The sequence below is a fragment of the Varanus komodoensis genome, unplaced genomic scaffold, assembly GCF_004798865.1.
Source record: "Varanus komodoensis strain SLA01 unplaced genomic scaffold, ASM479886v1 scaffold130, whole genome shotgun sequence".
In the NCBI taxonomy this organism is placed as follows: Eukaryota; Metazoa; Chordata; class Lepidosauria; order Squamata; family Varanidae; genus Varanus; species Varanus komodoensis.
Window position 1 is genome coordinate 198,754 of NW_025335377.1, and position 12,882 is coordinate 211,635.

Sequence of the window (12,882 nt, forward strand, 5' to 3'; positions counted from 1 at the left end):
ACAGTTTGGTTGAAGTCTCCCAACTGACGAGGGCTGATGGGAGCTGGAGGCCACGATGTCTGGAAGGAGCCATGAACAAGGCTGGGCCATCTCAATTCAACATCCTTTTCTGCCTCTCCACCGTCTCCTAATCCTCCCCTTGGATCACAGGAGAGATTCATGAGACGCGGCATGAATGCTGCCCTCCTTCAGCTGTTCTCTCCCCCCAGATCCTCTGGCCACTGCTCAGCTGGCCACGAACGGTGGCCACGCTCTGCTCCCCAGAGCTGTCCAGGTGACTCACGTACCTCTTTATTTCCTCGTCCTCCTACTTATCCGCTAGGCCAGACCGACAGTCGGGGCCGGCTCCAGAATGTTTGTGAGCTGCGGCTCTCCGGGCTGGACATCACGGACTCGTCATTGCGCTTGGTGATCCGGCACACCCCCCAGCTAACCAAACTGGACCTGAGCCACTGCAACCATGTGGGCGACCAGTCTGTTAACCTGCTGACCACTGCTAATTCCCCGCTCCGAGAGACCCTTGCCGAGCTCAACCTCGCCGGTGAGTGGCAGAGGGCAGGGCAGGGCTCCTTCCCCCGGGCGCCTTTCTTCTTGGCTCCATCCATCCTTGGCTGGCTCCAGGCCAGACCTGAGCACTTCCCATCTGTGCAGACCCCGTGTCGCCTCCACCCAGTCCCAGCTGCACTGTGGGACCTGCAGGGGGCATTGAACCGGCAAGGGACAGGAACTGTCCCCGGGGAGAGAAAGCAAACGAAAAGACAATTGATCGTGCAGGCCGCATGCTGTTTTTATGGGCGTTTCACCTGTCACCGTTTCCGTTCTTCCCTGCACTCCCCCCCACCCCCTGCCTTCCAAATTTAATTATTTAATTTCCCGGGAACTGTAATTTTGCGAGGGTGCTGCGATCTGTAGGCCTGCTCCTCAGAACTACAATTCCCATGGTTCCTTGGAGCAGCAGATGACGATTTAGCCCTGGTAATGCCTGCAGCACAGGTGTACCCAGCACCCAAGCCATAAGCTGAGCATCTGCAACCGAGTGCCGTCCGGTGTGTTGCACTTCTCCCATCATCCCCTGCCAGCCTAGCTCAGTCCCAAACACCTGGAAGCCATCAGAAGGGGAAAGGATGGTTTAATGCGACTCAGCCTTCCCTGTGTACACTTTCCTTCTAAATTAAGGGCCACAGGCATTCCGGGTGGCCCTTGGGTTTGGCAAGCTCCGTCCTAGCTCACCTCTTTTTCAAAACTCCTCCATATGCCTGAAAGCCGGGAGCTTGGCTGCTGCGCATCACGTTGCGATGCCCGCCTTGTCCCTCGGAGGGGGAAGGTCCAATCTGGGGAGCCCTCCTTCCGACAGGGGCTCCGCCGCTCTCCCTGGCGGGGAGGGCTCTGCCCTGACTCTCCTCTTCCCGCTCTCCCCTTGCAGGATGCAACCGGCTGACAGACCAGTGTCTGCCCCTTTTCCGCCGCTGCCCCCGCCTCTCCCGCATCGACCTGCGCTCCTGCCACCACATCACGCCGGAGGCCTGCGCCCGCTTTGCGGAGGACTCCGTCTCCAACAGCACCTCCGCGCCCCCGGCCCCCGGTTCAGCACCGCCGTTCCGTTGCCCCGAGGAGAAACTGCTCCTGAAAGACAGCTAATACCCACCCTGGGGTGGAGGCGTGGGGCACTCTGCCTCCCCAGTTGGACAACCGGACACGGACTCTGAGAGAACCTTTTTACTTAAAGCCATGCACTGAACCGGAGTGGCGTCTCCGCCCCCTTACGTGTGCAGCGAGGAGGGGGCGGACTGTGCTCCCCCCCGGGTCCGGCCTGCCGAGGGACAGGCTGCCTTTCGCTCCATCCTCTCGTTCCAGGACGCCGCCACGGAGTGAGTGGGGCCCGAGGTAGCCTTGTTGCTTCACCGTGCTGGGAAAGGCGCGCTCCCCCCACCATGCACTGCATCGCCCCACCCCCCTCCCCCCCGGCCCGTGGCACGGCTGGTACCACGCTCTCGTGGGGTCGGGGGAGGGCGGCTGGCGCTCGGCCTTGAAACGCTGGCTCAGGAGGTAGGCAGCTGATTCTGCAGTGTCGGATTATGTTTTTCCTCCCCGCCTCCCCACCCCATGCAGATGTGCACTCGAACCTCCCCCCCCCCCCCCCCACATGCTGCCTTTATGATTTTGGAAGTGCAGACCTGTGCCTGCCTGCCCGCCCGCCTGTTTCTCGCTCCCTCCCCTCCCCCCCCCCCCCACAAACCGCCATTCTCAGTGTTGTTTTAAAAGATGGGGAGGACCAGGCAGCTGATAATTAGACTCCCCCCCAGTCCTGTCTCACGATGCACCCCCGAAGCGCCGTCCACACCCTGTTCCCATTGCAGTGTGTAGACCTTGAATTGCCGCATCACATGGGACCAATCCTGGGGCCGGGGGCGGCTTGACCTGTGCGCTGCTCGTCTACATGACCCCCCCCTTCCCTGCACTATCCCTGGGCCAGAAAGGGCACTCGTACGGCCAGATTAGGGCGCTGAGCCTACAGGTTGTGCTCCTCCGGCCTAGGTACATGCACAGAAAATGTACATTTTGACACATGCGCCTCCCCACCTTTCCCTCCTCGCTGTGCACTCCCCAAATCTGAATGTGCCGACGGTCCCGGGGGGGGGGGGCACGCCCCCGCTGAGTGCCTAAATGGAGCGCCGTTCGCTCCCCCGCACCAAACCACGGCATGCCCCTGCTGCAGTCCGTCCACACACTGCCTCTGCTGCCGTATTGTTTACACGCACAGCCGCACACAAGCCCCGCGTGTGAATGGACACTCGGAGGGACGTTCCGCTCGTGGCCCGCGGCGCGGCGCCCCCCCCACGGAGCCCGCCCCCCTCCCCGCCCGTCCCCCCTTCTTCTCAGAAGCTTCCTCGTGCACACGCAGTGCCTCAGGAGAGCGCTTCGGAAATGCTCCAGCGTGCACCTTTGATCCCCCCGGCATCCTCGTGCCGCACGCGTGTGGGGGAGACGGGGCGGGGGGGGGGCGGCGCCGGGCAGTTCTTTGCTCTGCCTGGAGAAGCTCTGGCTGCTCCCCATCAGCGGAACGCCTCCCCACGGGGTCACAGCAGGCAGAGCCGCCGTGCGCGGCCCAGCCCTCGTCCTCGTTCTGGCGCCACCCCAGGCCACAAGTGGGGGTGCGAGCTTGCACATGTGCATCTGTTTGCACACGCAGAGGAAGTTTTGTCTTCTGCAAGGTCTTTCCACATAAAAGGCTCGCTGCGTGACTAAAGCAGCGCATCAGGAAGGGTGGGCCATCGAACCTCTCCATACCTACAAAGGAGACCTTTGATGAGGAGGCCTGTTACACCCTTAACTGTGTGCATCCATGCCCAGCTGACCGAAGTGGCACAGCCCTTTCTACCAGATGCAGAGCAGTTCTTAGGGCCCCTTCTCACTCGCCCGTTGCAGTAGGGGCAAAGCGTTCCGTGCCACAAAGGCTACGCGGGCACCCCTCTCTCTCGCAGGAGGGGGCCATACTGTGAAAGTGATGTTAGAAGCCCTCCGTCCCCACCTGAGTCAGAGAATGTGGGGCGCCGATGCCAGGAGAACCGGAGAGAGGGACAACAGGGACGGCGGCCCTGAGCCGTTGTCCAGGACGCCACGTGTTCGTTCGCAGCCTGATCCACGGCCGTGTGTGCACTCCTGCTCATCCAAACTGCCCTGCCTCCGCACACACAATAGATGCCCTCTCCCCATCCTGCGTCTCGCACCCCCCCCCCAAGCAGCATACGGTTACACTCCAGTCGCACCCTTCCCCGCACTGCAAGTCCACCATACTGGCTCCCCCCAGGAACCTTCCCCAGCTGGCCGCTCCTCCTGCCTCACCCCCAGATGTGGAGTGCCTGGGTCAGCGCCCTCGACCATGACCAAACTCTGCTTCTCCCCTGTGCGGTCCTGCAAAACGGCCCTGTGGAGATTGGGGCACCTTTAGGGTGGGAACGATGATGGACTCAATATGTTGTATCACTGTACTACTACTTTTTTTTCAAACCCCGTCCCAAAAGGAAACGCAGCTGTCAGATACTTCTATCCCCTCCCCCTTTGTTTTGATCCAGAAGCTTTAAAAAACCACTTTTGAGAAACTGAGGGAAGGCAGCCGCAGCGTGGTTCTTCGCCACGACATTTTGGGCTGGGGTCGGCCGGGTCTTACCTTAATTCTGGTCATCCTCTGTCACAGAGTTTCAAACTTGAACCTCTTCCCGTTTTGTATGTGTATTTTTTTTTATTTTTTAAGGGAACAGGGAAGATAAATACTGTAGGGAAAAACGGTGCAAAAAGAATGTTCCAGACATGTCTGTTCGCGGTCATGTTGCTCCTTGGTGGGTAGGTGGGGTTTCATGGTTAATACAGTTCTTCTTCCCTTGCACCATGTTTACCTCTCTTATAAGTCGGTTTTGCCCCACTTCCTTTTATTTCCTCCCCACAACCATTTTGCTTTGTTGTTGATGTGCTAGAGGTGACAGGGATCTGATTCTGTGGAGCGTTGGACAGGGTGGCAAGGAACGGGGGGGTACCAAGGCCCCTCAGGCCTAGAGTCTCCCCGCAAATGCCCACGTTTTACTCCTTACCAAGATTTCTCATCTCTTTCCCTCCTTCTGTCCCTCCCCCCTTTCTTTCCCCGCTTCCCAGTGTCTTTCTGTGGACAGTCAGAAGCCACCTGGCACATCACCTCCACCTGCGCATTGGGAAGTGGGAAGAGGGCGTGAGGTTGTATTTTCACATTGGTAACCATAACTTTTTTGAAATATATACTTGAACGTTCATTTATTACTAAAACATTACTTGAAAAACGCAGCGATAGGTTGTGGAATCGGAGGCGAGGTTTTCGGTGGTTTTTTTTTTTTTTTAAGGTTCTGTTGGGTGCTTTTTTATTGTTTTAAGAAAATCGGTTCTTTTTGTTATTGCCTTGTTTGTTTTATTTTCATTTGTCTGATTTAAAGAAAATCTTTCCCTCTCACTCCATTAGCCAAAGAGGGCTAAGGTATCTTAATTCTGCCCCTCCCAGAGGTGTTTATTTTTCATTCAAGGGTTTTCACCTTCCTTGGGAAGCCGTTAGAAGCTCCTAAAGGGACGTACTCCGTATCTGAAGAGTCTCATAGCAGGATAACACAATGGGGGTGGGAGACAGTAGATCGCATTTTTGTTGGGGGGGTCTAAGTCAAGCATCCTCCGTCACGCGGAAAACGTTACCTGCATTTTCGGCACAGCGTAATTATGTACTGTAACACCTCGCTTTCATTCATTGTCTCCCCCCACTCCAAATCTGCGTATTCTGTGGTGCAAATCAGATTAGTTGGCTCACCCCCCCCCCCCGGAAACACCCCACCCACCCCTCGTGTGGCTTTGAGCCTGCCACAAAGCAAAATTGTACACTAAGACGCAGGGTTCATTGCGTGCTCAGCAGGGGCTGGGTGGCACGGCGGGTGGTATGAATGGGGGGGGCACCCCCCCTGTGCCATGTCGACCCCCCCCCCGCCGCCCCTGGCTTCCCTGCACCGACTAATCACAGTGATGGGCTGTGGAGGTGCTGTTTCGAACCACGTTTTAAGGTTTGTTTCGTTTCGTTTTGTTCCTAAACTTTGTTTTTAATGGATGTTTTAAGTAAAAAAAGAAAAAGGAAAGAAAGAAAAATACCTCAGGTTTAAATAGAAATGGTGAAGAGGAAAAAAACCCGACATCATCAAAGGGTGTGTTACTATCTCGACGGCTGTGGATGGGGCTGTGGGTCGGCAGACGGCCCGACCGACCGGGAGAGGGGTTTTGGTTTAGCCCAGCGCCCACTGCGGATGGGGGGAGCCCACCGTTCCAGGCCCTCTGCTGAACTTTTCCCACCCACAATCACGCGAAAGGCATACTCGCAATCAGTACACAGGCTGCTGTCTCTGAAACCCACACGGATTGCTCCCGGAATGCTAGAAGAACATGGTGGAATGTCTTTGGATACCCTCCTCCGCCCAAAACATCCTCTTGTTTTCTGCTCCTCATATCCCACGGATCTAGTCTCCCATGAAAGGTTTTAAGGGATTTTGTTTTCCTAGCAGCTATACCATGGAATATGTTCTGGGCACACACACACACACACACACACACACACACACACACACGTGCAAATACAGGCCTCTTCCCAATTTAGCGGACCAAAGCTATATTCCCACTCCTCTCCCCTCTCCCTCCCGGCAGCCAACTGATTCTTCATCCTTTGGCTACAATTTTAATCGCACATGTGCCCATTTTTCTCCCCTTCACCTATCCATCGAGACAAAGACAGCCAGGGGGGAGAAAGCAAAAATACAAAATAAAATAAAATATAAAAATCAAAATCCAGTTTGGAGCCATGTGTCTTTCGCAATGTTCAACCTGCACACCTCCATCCCTGGCCCCCCGGGACTGTTTGGATGGGGGCGGGGGGTGGGGGGGCGTGAGACCGGGTTCCGATCTGAATTTCAGGGGTTCTATTATTGTACAATAACTGTTTGCTATATAAACAAAACAAAAATCAAAAAAGGAATCGCGTTTTGGTCTTAAAGCCTGTTTTTCATTATTTCTCCTTCCCTCTCCAGTTTTATTTTCCTTCCAAAAGAAAATGTTGCAAATAAAAATGTTGGGTTTTTTAAAAAAATATTTTTTTTAATTTTTAATGGGTTCTCTCTTAAGGTTTCTGGAAATATGTTTTTATAAATTCTCCTTTTGTTTTCATTTTCGTTTTTAATTTCGTTTTGTTTTGTGTGTGGGTGCGACATTCCTGGCATGGTGGGGATGATAGGGAGGTGTGAGCCTGGAGTGGGTACATGGTCTGGACTGACGCTTGCCAAATATTTGACATGCCCTTCAAAGACCCTTTACCAGAATTAAAATTGGAAAAAACCCTTAGCCCTGAATCAGAAGAGAGTTCCTTGGAGGATGTATACCAGGGGCCCTCAGGAACCCATTTATGTTTCTGTGGGAATCGTTCTGCATGTGTTGGTCTCTGGCTGTTGATGCAACACATAAGACAGCATAGCAATTTCTTTAAAAAATAAAAAGTATACAACTCCCTGCAAGTAAAATCTAGCAGACAGTGAAGTTCCCTTTCTCCCCGATATGCTAGCTTCTACTCGCAGAGGCTTGATGCATTAGATTTTTGCAGGGCAACGTGCATTCAAAAAATGAGACTTTGCCCAGCTGCAGTCTGAAAGGGCTTGGTCCATTCATCACTTCCTACTTGCTGCATATATAAACCAGGCCTAATCCTGCATGCATGTTCCAGTTGGTCAAAGGCAGTGCTGAGCATTACTCAGTTCTTAGGGGTGGGTGAAAGAAGGGGCAAGGCCAGTGCTGTGAGTCATCGTAAAGTCTGTCACAAGTCCTCCGTTAAATGTGGAGTACTGCTAGATAAATGGATATAAGATTAGAGCCTTGGCTCTTTGTGGCAGGGGTGCATCTTTATTTTTATCTGCCTTTCCTGTTAGCAGCTCAGTGATGGGTACATAGCCCCTCCCGCATTTTACATCTTCACACCAACCCTGCAAGGTAGATTCAGCTGAAAGTGACTTTCATGGATGACTAGGAACTTCAAGCTGGGTTTCCTCAGGCTAGGGCTGATTCTCTTAATTACCTCACCGCACTGGTTTTCACTGTGGAGACCAACATTTCAAATTCAATTATGTTGTAAACCAGCTGTGTACACAGAGATCTAGTTTTACAGTTTAGCTCACGTGGATGTACAAGGGCAGGGGATTGAAAGAGAATGAGGTTCCCACAATTAAAATCCCACAGAAACGGTCTCTCTTCCAGTTTGAACTTGCTTACTCCCTGCTCAGCCTTTTCTCGCCTGGTGCCTTCCAGATATGTTGAACTGCAGTTCCCATCATGGCCATGCTGGCTGGGGATAATGGGAGCTGTACTTCAACACATCTGACAGGGCATCAGATTGGAAGAAGCTGCCTTGAGATGCCAGAAAGCCAAACAACCCCAAACCACAGTGTGTTTCGGAACTGTTCTCCTTCAGGGTATCGAAATATACAAATGAAATGTATATACAAATCATTATCACTAAAAACATACAAAGTAAGAAATTTTAAAATTAGTCAATTATTTGACTAATGATTGACTGCCTACAGCCACCTTTGGGTTAATGCAAGACAACCCTGGCCTTCTGTTGCTCCAAAAAACCATTTCCAATAGTTATTTGAGTCCTCTTAAATGTGTTTGGTTTAATAGCTAAGAGAGTGGCTTGCAGCAGGTTTAACTCTCACGTATTCAAGAAATTGGATTATTAGGAATCCACTATTATTCCAAACATGGGTGAGTTTATTAGGTGGCTGCAATATTAAGGGTGTATCTACCTATGCTGAAAATGGTATGAAATATGTCTATAGGCTTTGGCTCCTGGCCCAATTCCCCCCCCCAAGTTATTTTACTTGCTGCAAAATTGCAACGGATGGTTGTGTTCCCCCAAAAAATGCTTTTTCTGACCATTTCTTCCTTGTACCAGCACCAAGTGATGTCATGAGTATTCTTCATCTAAACCGATAGTGCTCTGAGATGGCCCATGACTTGCCCAGGGGATGAATTTGGGGTGCCTTTCAGATTTCACCCAAAATTATGTAGCTTGAGCCCCACTAAATCCGTTGCTTGAGGGGTCAGGTTGCAGTTTTGGATCCAGATCTCCGCTGCTTTAGGTTGATACTGGTTTTGACAGGGTTTCTAATGCTATAAAAAGGTTCAGAGGTACTGGCATAGCAATAAGCTATATCTAGGCATGTCAGAAGACGGAGAACACCCTGTTTACAACCAAAATAAGTTCCTGTATGCCTTGCTTATACAATCGTGTCCTCCACCTGGGGGGCTATAGTTCACCTCTGAGACTTAATTCTGGGCAAGGATGAAGCAAGATGCTTTGCTGCCTGAGCCAGAGCAACCAACTCCCCCCTTCCCCAAGGAAGGGGTGTGGCACTCAGGGCTAATGAAGGCCCCTTTTGCACTGGGCAGAGAAAACCTCACAAATGTAGCTTCTCTCCTTCCTAGCAGTAAAAATGTGGCAATAAATAAGCATTTCCTGCCATTTCGTGATACGCAAGATCAGCTACCTGAGATGCCCCCCTCCCATCTTCTGATGCAGCATTAATCCACTGAGTACTGGAGAACTCCCTCCAGGAGTGTCTTTAATGTGTCACAGCCCCGGCCATCAAGGTGATATAGGAGTAGACTCTGGTGTAGCAGACGATTGTGTTGGTACTCCTCTGGCAGAGGGACCTGTGTGGGTCCCAGTCAATGAAAGGGCCCTTCTGCATCCATCAAGGAGTGTGGGACCTGTGCAGAGAGGGGGTAGGATTCCTCCTTTGGCCAAGGAACAAACATTCTAAGGTAGCCGCCTCCCACTTGATATCTCCCAGATGCTTTGGTCTTCAACTTCTCTCAATCCTAGCTCATATACACAACCATCAGGAATGCCCAGGGTTGTAGCCCAAGGCAGCTGGAGGGACAACAAAAATGTGTAGAGCATTGAAAAAGCTCCTGCTCTCTCTGTCCTAGGCCAGCGCCTCTCTTACTATGCTTATGATATTATGCTTGTGAATTTCCAGAGGAACTCATTCATCCCCTGCGGATTTTGTACAATGAGCCCTCAGGAGTTTATACTGCTTGGGGTGTGTGGCTCCAGGGCAGAGGGCTTGCTTTGGGTCCCAGGGTCAGTCCTGGTCAGGCAGGGCTTGGGAAGACCCCTGGCTGAAAACATGGAGAGTTCTTGCCAGTCACGTGTAGGCCAGGGTTGGGGAAGCAACCTGGTAGCCTCTAGATATTTTGGATATTGATTCCTGTAATCCCCACCAACTGGCTAGTCATCCCTAATAGGATTCACTCCCAATATTTGGACTGCAGGTCCCATCAGTCCCCCCCAGACTGCTCATGGGCCAGAGATTTGGGCCACTGTGTTACAAAGCACTCGCAGACCCCCGTTTGCCTACGCTGTGGGTACCAATCCAGAGCCAGAGGGACGAACAATCCGACTTGGTAGGATGCCGCTTGGCGTGTTTCTGAATGCATCATCTCAGGTTCATATTTCCCAGCAGTCACGGGCCTCTTTGTCTTTCTTGGTGCCCCCCGAGACCCTGGTGGGCGTGTCTGTATAGCTCTTAGGTAGCCATCCGCCTCCACACCGATAGGTAGACAAAGAAGCTGCCTTCAGTTGCTGAAGGCACAAGATGAAGTGCAAAATAATGAAGTGCTATCAACCCTGAGTGCTTTTGGTCAGAGCAAAGAGCAGAGCTAACCAGTAAGTTTTTATATGGTAAGGAAGAATAACTAGGCCAATTCTAGCCTACCAGTGCGGAAAGGCAGTTTTCTGTGCTGGTACAGAAGATTTCCTTGTGGTTCCCCATGTTATCCACTATTAGGCAGGGGTTTATGAGCTGAATTCTGTAGATTTTAAGACCAACAGTCATCCTGTCGTTTCTCTGTGGTCTTGAGTGTTATGCTCTTTATCTCATTTCACAAGGGTACTTTTTTGTGGTGGTGTTTTTTTTTTTTATTCATTCATTTTATTCGGTTTGATTTTTTTTCACTTTCCCTTTAAAATTTAAAATAACTTCCTTCAGTTTCCCATTTCTGTGTTCTTTTCCTTTCCTCCCCCCTTTTATATTCACTTTTCTTTCTACATGTTTTCCAAGTTGACCCTTTCACTTTTCTATAGGCCACATCTATACAATACAATTCCAATCTGTTTCATTCTGGCTTGTGTGTCATGGTTTCCCTTCCCAGGCAGGCAGCACTGGAAATGGTAGTTCTTTCAAACTGAAAAGGAGATTCCCACAAAGGAATTCTCCATCGCTTTAAGAAACAGCAGTACCCAGACTCCTTTCAGGTAAATTACAGCTGGGTGGGGGTCTTTGAGGGGCACATTTTTTCTCCTCACAACTTAAAGCCCCTTTCACATCTGCTCTTAAAACAATTCCCCCAATAGCTTCAGTTGACTGTTGTTCTCTTTGATTCAGTTTCTGTTCTGTTGTTCTATAGGCTCATGCATTGCATGGTGGGGACATTGTGGCCTTCCAAAAGTGGTTGGACGCCACTCCAGTCAATCCTAGCCAGCAGAGCCAATGGCGAGGACTCATCTGGAAGTCCACAAGTTGCCCACCCTCTTTCCAGGAAGCCATGCCTGTTGACTTCAGTGGGCACAGCACTGGGTTTTGGAGGCCTCCTGGGCACGACAGCCTCCCTCAGTGAGTGGAACTCCTGACCGCCATTTTCACCAGCTGCTCTTGCTCATCCTCCTCGTTGCTTGCATGAAAGGCGAGGAGCCGGCCTGCAACAGCACTCAGTTCTCCTCCTCCTCACCACCTGGGCTGGAGTCACAGGAAGGGCAGCAGCCACACTGCAGAGGGGAAGAGGAGGAGGCCTCCCGCAAGGCTGTGGCCCTCGGTATGTGCCCGGCCGCACCTACCCTTGGCGCCCCAGCCCTGTCTGCACAACCGAAGTCTGCTCTGAAGACTTGAGCTGGTTGCCCGGGGAAATGGGCTACGCCGGGTTACGGGCTGACCGTGGGTTCTGCCGCAGCAGCGCCAGCTGCGCAGCCTGTGCATGCAAACAGCAGGTGGCGGTGGGAACACGGTGGAGGAACGGTGAAGGACTGTGCCATTTCAAGCTACGCCAGTGTGAATGCGCCTCCAGACCCCAGCAAATCAACTAGCAAACCAGGGGGTTCTGGACCATCCCCACAACCATTTCCTTGCAGTGCTGGTGTCCAGTTTACAGGGAGGCTGTAAGCAGTGGGCTGTTCTCAAGGAGAACGTTCCCGTCTGCAGTGCGAAGGTGTGGGGCCCGTTCTCACCACTCTGTTCTGCCGTGTGCATGTAACAAGCCTTCTCCAATTTGATCCCCTTATTGCAGCGCCTGCGTGATGGCAGGGGATCTGATGTAGGAGCAAGGTCGCTGCAAGAAGCCACACCCAAGCGTGGAGCCAGCCGTGAGCCGTCTGAAATTACTAGGTGTGTTCTGCACACGCTTGCCCTTACTGGGCAGGTTTACCTTAGAGCAGGAAAGCATACGACTGCTCAATGGAGCAGGAAGTGTGCCGTTCGGACTGCATGAGGGGAAGCTGTTGCCAGGTTTTTCAATGCCCCCTCTCTAATAAACTCCTTGGCAACAGTATACTGGCCTCACAGAGATAAAAATGTTTTTTCCCTACTCTTTTTAAATGATCTCTTGTTTGTTTTGGTGGTATTTTTGGTCTCGTTCTGTTTGATCCTTTCCTGTCCCGTCCTCCTTTTTAAAACCGAGGAGTGTTCAGAAACCGTATTGGCCAACAATGGTCTGAACCAGCAAGTGCTGTTCTGGCACCCCAGGCCTTTCCCCTCCGATCGTTGTGGTGAGCATTACGCACACGTCTCCACTGCATGTGCAGACCGGCCTCGTTTGTGTCACATCTGAAGAAACGACAGACGGCCCCACAAGTTGTGACTGGCTGCAGCTCAGCCCCGCTCGGCGCCTGCAACAGAAGATAAGTGATCAGATGTCTAGATGTTGAAGCATAAACAACAAAACTATAAAGCTGGGGGCTCTGGTTTTTATCAGAACGGTACAGAAGAAGGGGAGGGGATTAACACATGAGGAAAAGTACAATTTGCCCCTAGCCAGCAATCACTTAAAGATTTAGTGCTGACTTGTCCAACTTGAGGCCCTTTGGAGCTTTGGTACGACACTTTCCATCCCTGGCTAGCATGTCGAATGGCTGGGGATGATGGGAGCAATAGACCAAAGCTTTTGAAGAGTACAATGATTGGGAAGGCTAGTTAGGTATAAAAACCAGGCTAAAGATTTATTTTAATTGTGCTACAAGCTTACCAACATGTATCGAAACAGTAGTAATATATTCACCAAAAATATGAG

The 12,882-nt window shown here is 51.7% G+C and overlaps 1 protein-coding gene across 4 annotated transcripts in view; it reads left to right on the top strand.

The window, feature by feature from the left end:
- FBXL19 (F-box and leucine rich repeat protein 19) overlaps positions 1-6,544 on the top strand; it is a 31,682-nt gene extending 25,138 nt beyond the window's left edge. For 2 of the 4 annotated variants that reach the window (XM_044422573.1, XM_044422574.1), the window contains 2 exons: positions 323-541; positions 1,424-2,120. In XM_044422573.1, the coding sequence (XP_044278508.1) occupies positions 323-541; positions 1,424-1,638 (434 nt within the window). In that variant the 3' untranslated portion in view covers positions 1,639-2,120. Of the gene's footprint in view, positions 1-322; positions 542-1,423; positions 2,121-4,647 lie in introns of those variants that run through there. The other 2 variants (XR_006413939.1, XM_044422575.1) reach the window with 2 other exon arrangements.
- Positions 6,545-12,882: the final 6,338 nt, after the last annotated feature.